The sequence below is a fragment of the Wyeomyia smithii genome, chromosome 1, assembly GCF_029784165.1.
Source record: "Wyeomyia smithii strain HCP4-BCI-WySm-NY-G18 chromosome 1, ASM2978416v1, whole genome shotgun sequence".
In the NCBI taxonomy this organism is placed as follows: Eukaryota; Metazoa; Arthropoda; class Insecta; order Diptera; family Culicidae; genus Wyeomyia; species Wyeomyia smithii.
The window spans coordinates 6,658,442-6,666,609 of record NC_073694.1 but is presented as its reverse complement, the minus strand read 5'-3'; the positions used below and the strand labels follow the sequence as shown (position 1 = coordinate 6,666,609).

The 8,168-nt window shown below is 38.9% G+C and overlaps 2 protein-coding genes across 2 annotated transcripts in view; one reads left to right on the top strand and one right to left on the bottom strand.

Annotated features, from left to right (window-relative positions):
- Positions 1-3,003: 3,003 nt before the first annotated feature.
- On the bottom strand, positions 3,004-4,647 carry LOC129729132 (uncharacterized). Its single transcript, XM_055687618.1, has 2 exons — positions 4,363-4,647; positions 3,004-4,088 (listed from the first exon to the last, which is right to left on the bottom strand). The coding sequence occupies exon 2, from the start codon at positions 4,002-4,004 to the stop codon at positions 3,327-3,329; it is 678 nt and encodes a 225-aa protein (XP_055543593.1). The 5' UTR covers positions 4,005-4,088; positions 4,363-4,647; the 3' UTR covers positions 3,004-3,326.
- Positions 4,648-4,808: 161 nt separating this feature from the next.
- LOC129717644 (G2/mitotic-specific cyclin-B3-like) overlaps positions 4,809-8,168 on the top strand; it is a 35,366-nt gene continuing 32,006 nt past the window's right edge. Inside the window, exon 1 of the mRNA XM_055667705.1 lies at positions 4,809-5,080. The gene's annotated coding sequence lies outside the window, so the exon portion shown is untranslated. The remainder of the gene's footprint in view (positions 5,081-8,168) is intronic.

Genomic DNA, 8,168 nt, shown 5'->3' with positions numbered 1-8,168 from the left:
TCAGATATTCAGTTTGGCTTCCGCCGTGCCAAAGGGACGAATGATTGTCTTGCGTTGCTTTCAACAGATATTCAGCTGGCGTATGCTCGCAAAGAACAAATGGCGTCTGCGTTCTTGGACATTAAGGGGGCTTTTGATTCCGTTTTAATTGACATTCTTTCGGGTAAACTTCACCGACAAGGATTTCCCCAATTTTGAACAATTTTTTGCACAATTTGTTGTCCGAAAAGCATATGCATTTTACGCATGGTGATTTGGCAACTTTTTGAATTAGCTACATGTGTCATCCCCAGGGCTCATGTTTAAGCCCCCTTCTTTACAATTTTTATGTAAATGACATCGACGAATGTCTGGCAAATTCATGCACGATAAGACAACTTGCCGACGACAGCGTGGTCTCTGTTACAGGAGCCAAAGCTGCCGATTTGCAAGGACCATTGCAAGATACCTTGGACAATTTGTCTGCTTGGGCTCTACAGCTAGGTATCGAATTCTCTCCGGAGAAGACTGAGATAGTAGTTTTTTCTAGGAAGCATGAACCTGCTCAGCTCCAAGCACAATTAATGGGTAAAACGATTTCTCAGGTTTTGGTACACAAATATCTTGGTGTCTGGTTCGACTCTAAAGGCACCGGGGGTTGTCACGTGAGGTATCTGATGAAAAAATGTCAACAAAGAGTGAATTTTCCTCGTACAATAACCGGACAATGGTGGGGAGCCCACCCAGGAGACCTTATAAGGCTTTACCAAACAACGATACTGTCTGTTATTGAGTACGGGTGTTTCTGCTTCCGCTCCGCAGCAAACACACATTTGATCAAACTGGAGCGAATACAATATCGTTGTTTGCGTATCGCCTTGGGTTGCATGCAATCGACCCATACGATGAGATTGGAGATCTTAGCTGGAGTACTACCATTGAAAAACCGCTTCTGGAGCCTGTCTTCTCGTATTCTTATCAAATGTGAGGTCTTGAACCGTCCCGTGATTGAAAATTTTGAAAGGTTAATCGAACTTAATTCTCAAACCCGTTTTATGACATTGTATTTCAATCACATGTCCCAAAATATTAACCCTTCTTCGAATATTCCAAATCGTGTCGACTTATCAAATACTTCTGATTCTACTGTGTTTTTCGATACATCCATGATAGAAGAAACTCGTGGAATCCCGGATCATTTACGCGTGCAGCAGATCCCCAAATTTTTTTCCAATAAATATCGAAACATCAACTGCGACAATATGTTCTACACTGACGGATCACTTCTTGATGGGTCCACTGGCTTCGGTATTTTCAATAACAATTTAACCGTCTCCCATAAGCTCGATAATCCTGCTTCTGTTTACGTCGCAGAATTAGCTGCTATTCAGTACACCCTAGGGATTATCGAAAAAATGCCCACGGACCATTATTTCATCTTTACGGACAGTCTCAGTTCTATTGAGGCTCTTCGATCGATGAAAGATGTTAAGCACTCTCCGTATTTCCTGGGGAAAATACGGGAACATCTGAGTGCTTTATCCGAAAAATCGTTTCAGATTACCTTAGCGTGGGTCCCTTCTCACTGCTCGATACCGGGCAATGAGAAAGCGGACTCTTTGGCTAAGGTGGGCGCATCAAACGGTGAAATTTATGAAAGACCAATTGCTTTTAATGAATTTTTCGCATTTGTACGTCAGAATACGATCATCAGTTGGCAAAATTCTTGGACCAGAGGGGAACTGGGAAGGTGGTTACATTCCATTATACCCAAGGTATCGACGAATCCGTGGTTCAAGGGGTTGGATGTAGGTCGAGATTTCATTTGCGTGATGTCTCGGCATATGTCCAATCACTATAGATTTGATGCGCATCTCCGTCGTATTGGGCTCGGGGAAAGTGGTATCTGTGCCTGTGGTGAAGGTTATCACGACATAGAACACGTTGTTTGGTCATGCCCTGTACACCGTGACGCCAGGTCTAAATTAATAACTTCCCTCCGGGCCGAGGGTAGAGAACCAGCTGTCCCTGTTCGTGATGTCTTGGCGAGTCGCGACCTACCCTACATGTCCCTTATATACATTTTCCTGAAATCCATCCATGCCCAAGTCTAGTCCCATTCCTTTCCACCCACATTCAACAAAACGGCAAGAACACGTCGAAGACCTCGATTTTGGAACCAGCAATTGAACCCCACACGAACTCGCCAGGAAAACCCGAGGCCTTTTTTTATATCTTGGCTCAGCGGCACACGCCATATGGCAACTTGAACACCAGCGAACAACAACAACGAAACAAAACCAGCAACTAGACCCCGCACAATACCCTCAGAACCCGAGGATAACAAGCCCCTGTCCCAGCTAATGACATCGTGGCTTAGCAGAACAAATCCATACATGCTGCATATTCATTCGATGATCATCAGACGACCATTCAACTACAAAACACTGATTGAATAATACATGCTAGTTTTAAGATAGACTTAATTTCAGCTCGTGGTCGGCAGCGAGGATAAAAAATTTGCTTATAGTTTTTAAGTTATCCGATATAATTGGCGCCGTTAAACATTGAATTGTATTTGTGCCGTGTCAAATAAATGATTTGTGAAGAAAAAAAAATACATGAGAAGTGGGAAGGGTTAGGAATGCAGCTTTATGTCTATGAGTAGATATGTCCACGGCACGAGCCACCCCGGCTCTAGGCTGCTGAAGTAAGTAAGTAAGATATGTCCATCGGTAGTTTCGATGTTTGGGTTAGTAGCCCTCGATTGAGCCCGTTATGATACCACCAATATTTAGTTTTGTGAAGTCATGCGAGTTCAAATAGCTATTTAATGCAATATTGATCAATACCATCATCTATAATTATTTATCATTTTTTGGGTTTAAAATTGAGTACTTTTCTTCTCTCCGAAAAATCTTGTGACTGCGAAAAAAGCGTTACTAAAAATGAATCAAATTATACGATACAAGACGGAGTTTTCGGCATCAAATTTTATTTCGTGCAAGCTAATATAAACTGTCGATCTATATGTTTTAACCAAGCTAAAGCAGTTATATATCTTAAATTTATTCTATTAACCATCTACTGAAGCCTTATTCTAGCAAACTCTATATTGTATATGAATTTCTCTGTATAACTCCACGCTGGTTTTTCACAAAAGTACGCAAAAGTTTAACTTTCAGTAGGCAGCAGTTTGTAGAGAAACTGGTTTAAAGCTTTTAGCAAAGAGAATCTGAAATATTCTACCTATCACTACTGGAATTGTATAACGATTATCTTTTTTTAATTCTTCTAGAGCTATAAACAACGTCGTGGAACGAGCTTCAGGTTCAGTTTTTTACCTGCTACTGTATGACCAACTCGAGGCGGTAGAGATCGGCATCGACAACCACATTGACGGCGAAGATTTCGAAAAATCCTAACCCGTACGTGTAGAGATCTACAAACGGAACGCTGTAGCGAGCCGCCAGTCCTGGCAGCGAGAAGTGCTTCATCCCGCAGGACACCGCCAGTCCGATGCCCCAGTAGTTTTCGTTAACAAACGAAAGCCATACCAGCGTGGCCAGGTTAACGAGGGCTGTAGCAGTCGTTACGTACTCGCTTTTGTGTCGTTGGCTCAGTTCCGAGTAGAAAGATCCGGCCAGGAAAGGCACCAGAATACTGGTCAGTAAGTATCCGTAAACTAATAGTTGTGATTCGTTCGTTTGATACTTGAGGTATAGTTGTGTGTTTAGCAATGGCAGAGGGCATACCGTAGCCAGCAGTGCGGACAGCTCGTAAAGTTTGCGCAAGTTTTGTGGTGGGTCCGGGTGACTGTACCGGAACATTCCCAGCAAGCTGTGGCTTAGTAGGAAAATTAACAGTATCAACATGAACGGAATTGTGTTGTCCGCTGGTAACGCACTGTTAATCGTTGGGGCGGCACTGCCGCTGCTGGGAAGATGCTTTAGGGACCATCCCGTTACGCCTGCCAGAATTAAATGCGCCAAACAAGAGGTTAGAGAGGGCTGGGTATACGTCATTACGGAGCTTAGGTTGATTCGCTTTTCGTGATATTTTGAATGGGGAGAAGTAGTTGAGGAAGCAATCACATCGAGAGAGAAGGTCTAAAATAAAATATTCAGGGGTTAGAAAAAATTGATAGATTTCAGGGAGAAATAGTAATTTAGCGAGTAAAAACATAAAAGAAAATGTAAATTGATCTTATGAAATTATAAGGTAATTTTTTTCCGTGTGGTTTAGTGGGTTCAAAGAATTAATGGGTGCAATTGGCGACCACCTGTTTTTGTTATTTATGAATTTAATACACTTTTCATCTAAATGAACTGTTTTCATCAATTTAAAGCGTTTAACAATGTTTGGTGGTAATATAATACTTACTGGCTAGAGAATTCTGCGGTCTCCTTTCTTTGTGCTTAAAACAAAATCACCTACATGGAGAACCAATGGAATGCAAACTATCACGATAACACAAATCTTCTGGCTTGATTTTATCAATCGCACAAAATTTCGAAGTCTCCACGGAACCGGATACATAAATTAGAACTCAATTGTAAATCACCGAAAGTTTCTAATTGTTCATTTTACGAGAAATAAAAAAAAACAAACACTTTCCTGGCCTCTACGGAAGCCGAAACGAAACTGTTGCGCATTTTCCTTCTGCAGCAATCAAAACAAAGCAACAGGAACAATTTGACAGTTTTTTTTCTCTTCTATAACTAGCACCCACCTAAAGTCTCGCTCACACGGTTCGTTAAGCTTTTTGCTTTCGAGCTTTCCGCTTCATTACGGATCAAAAGAGAACAGACGAAAATAATAGAGCAAAAAAGAACGAAGATTGCGCTGAAAATCGTCAACCACAAGCGGAATACGAATGGAATAAAAAAATAGCAACGGTTTTCTATGCTATTTTTCGGGTGATTATTAATATTTTAGAGCATTTTTTGTGAGTTAGCAATAGAACATTTTTAATCTTGTACGTGAGACAAGTGTGGGAACAAATCGAAATAATAAAAAGTGCTAAACACCGCAAGAGTTCGAAGTTAGAATATAGAAAATTTGCTCCAGTTTCTCGATGTCTTTCGTCGTTCTTAGATGGGTGAGTGATATTTAATTAACTTTTTCAATCCAATGTCTAATCTGCTAAAGCATTTAATAAAATGTGCGCTCGTCAAGCACTAAAGCTAAAGCCTTTATTGAATTCATGGTTTCACAAATCTGTTGGATGCATTTAAATTTCGCCTAAACTCTAAATCAAGTAGCACACTGAGCCAGATTATTCGTTATTGGTTGAAATAATTTATATGTTTCGATATAAAAAGTGAAAAAGTTTTAAGTGAACATTTCACATATCAGCTATGGAGTTTTACTAATAATTATATAAATATTTTAAAGCTTAACTTTCTTTTTATAAATATATTGAAAGTTTAATTTGTTTCGACTACAGTGTTATTATAGTTATTACCAGATGAACACAAAAAATACTAGAAATTAACAGATGATTTTGTTGTTAAAAAGACAAGAATCAATAAAAAAAAATCCTATATGAGAAAAAATTTTGTATAACAATGTTCAAAATTTGTTATAACAGCTCAGGTTCTAGCATTTCGCTCTTGAAACATGACCTTTCTATTTTGACTTTGCAGCCAACTAATAAGTATACAGGATAAATTTTAAAATCCTTCGTAAAATATTATTCGGGGTATCTAGCGTCTAAAAAAAAATCAATGATTTTACCTGACAAAAAACTGGAAAAGTCAGGTAGTTCCTAGCTATTAATTCGGTACATTTAGTGCATGTTCTGCTAAAAATGCTGAATCCGTTTAGGAAAAACTCAACACTTCATTAAGGTTAGAAATTACGCAACATAACAAAGCTAAGAGAATGGTTTATCAAATTGAAACTGTGATCAGATTCCGCTACAGATACGCAATAGTAACATTCATCGCAACTCGATAGTACTGTGAATCAAGAAAACTTCATTTAAAAGTGGCCAAAGAGTTTTCTTTTGAATTTCAAAATTTTCTAACTAAAGTTAAAGTAGCCGAAAAGTGTGAAGGGGAACGTAAACGAAAATTGGGATTGAAAAAGTTAAACCAACTGCCTCTACGAAACAACAGTAGTAGAAAGGCAGCCAAAGTACACCTCATTGACGACTTTGTTGCCAATAGGTCTTCGTTCGAGTTTTCACAACCCCAGCAAAATCTTTTGAATATGGGTCTAAGTTTCGCAATATTGAAAAATCGATCATTGATATCAAAGCTGGGATGGACAGTTGTAAACTATCCACAGAACAAGTTGGTGAAGTACGCCAATTTTTTTCGAAAATTACTAAGACGCTTCCACGTCATGAAAATTCATGGAAATGATATAGAGACATTTGAGGAATTACGTAAAAAACATGTTTTCTATTTAAAAGCAGATAAGGGGAACAAAATCGTCATCATGGACAAGTCTAACTATGATGAACAAATGTACCAAAAAAATTGATAAAGGTCCATATTGTCAACTGCAACTTAATCCTCTTGCTGATATGGTGAAACGTGTCGAAAATACAATCAAAGAATGCAAACCCGTTTTGGGTAATGTTTTACAAAATCTTCGTGTTTCAAATCCAGTTCTTCCAAAAATAAAGGATCTCCCCAAAATTTAACAAACCTGGAAATTTAATGAGAGAAATTATCTCAGCAGTAGGAGCTCCCACAGAAAAATCGGCTAAATGGCTGGTAAAAGAATTTCAAGCTACGCCAAGAAATTTTCAAGTCGATCAGTTAAGAGCACCGAAAATTTCGTTGAAAATTTAAGATCCTCGGGTAACATCGATCTGATTCCCTAGCGTTCCCGTGAATGAAACCCTAAATCTTTTAGAGGACTGGCTTCTTTCCCAAAATTCTGATAATACTTGGAAAAAGAAAGTTGACAGTTTATTGAAGCTTTCACGCCTTTGCATGAGAGAAAACTATTTCACATTTCGTGGTCAATTTTACAAACAGACTAAAGGGGCACCAATGGATAATCCGCTATCTCCTTTGTGAGCTCTTCATGGCAAATATAGAAAGTATACAGAAGTATGTAGATGATATTTTTTGTGTTTTGAAAGGGGCGGATCCTTAAACTTTTTTCATATCCCTTAATAATACCCATAGAAAAATAAACTTCGCAATTGAAAAGGAACTCAACAACAGACTCCCTTTCTTGGACGTCGTTGTAGTCAGAAAGTCTACGAACTTGGAATTTGAAGTTTATCGAAAACCCACGAATACAAAACGGGTAATACCTAACACTTCAAACCATCCCTTCCAGCATAAAATGGCATCTTTTCATCATATGATTCACCGCATGGAAACTTTACCTCTAAGTAAAGTACCCTTACTAACACGCAGAGAATCCTGAGTAAGAATCCCCAGGATACTTTTAACTCGGTGACGGAATCGTGAAAGGAATCGCAAACACGATCCGGAGGATTTCCACTCAGGATTCTTATTCAAGAATCCTAGAGCCATATACAGGGCATTTCTGAGGATTCTTCTTTCAGGAATCATTTTCAAGGACGCTCACGAATCCAATGTGAGGAATCCTAGAGAATCTATGCGAATCGTATGTGTTCGTTTGGTAGCCAAGCAAAAGGAACTGGAATATATTTTCGAAATTGCCAAACTTAATGGCCATAATGAAAGTATCATTCAAGCCATTTTTGATACAAAGAAGCGTGCTCAATTTCGGAAATCTTTTACAACACTCACCCTAACAACAGAAGATCTGAAAAGGGCAGCCGTTGAATATGACGTAAACTTGACACGCCCACTTCTTTTAAAAGTTAGAAAACAAAATTGGGGTCTACCAAACACCTTATTGATACCCTGAACAAAGCTGGAATTTATAAAATTGCATGCAGTCACTTTGATATGGTTTACATTGGACAAACTAAACGTAATCTAGGGATACGCTTCTAAGAACATTTTGCAGAAGTCACAAACCACACCTTTTCAAATCAACAGTGGCTGAAAATATTTTTAACGAGGAACATCCACTAACGTCGGATAACATTCACCTGCTCCGCCCCGTTAATAATTTATGGAAATTAGACGTAGCTGAAAGTTTAGAAATTCACAAACAACACTCATCAACGCTTCTCAACAAAGACGCAGGTAACCACCCCTCATGGCTATTCAATCTTCTTTCCAAAA

What these genes read in the sequence shown, in the direction of transcription:
- LOC129729132 (XM_055687618.1), bottom strand. Translation starts at nt 4,004, where the DNA reads ATGACGTATACCCAGCCCTCTCTAACCTCTTGTTTGGCGCATTTAATT.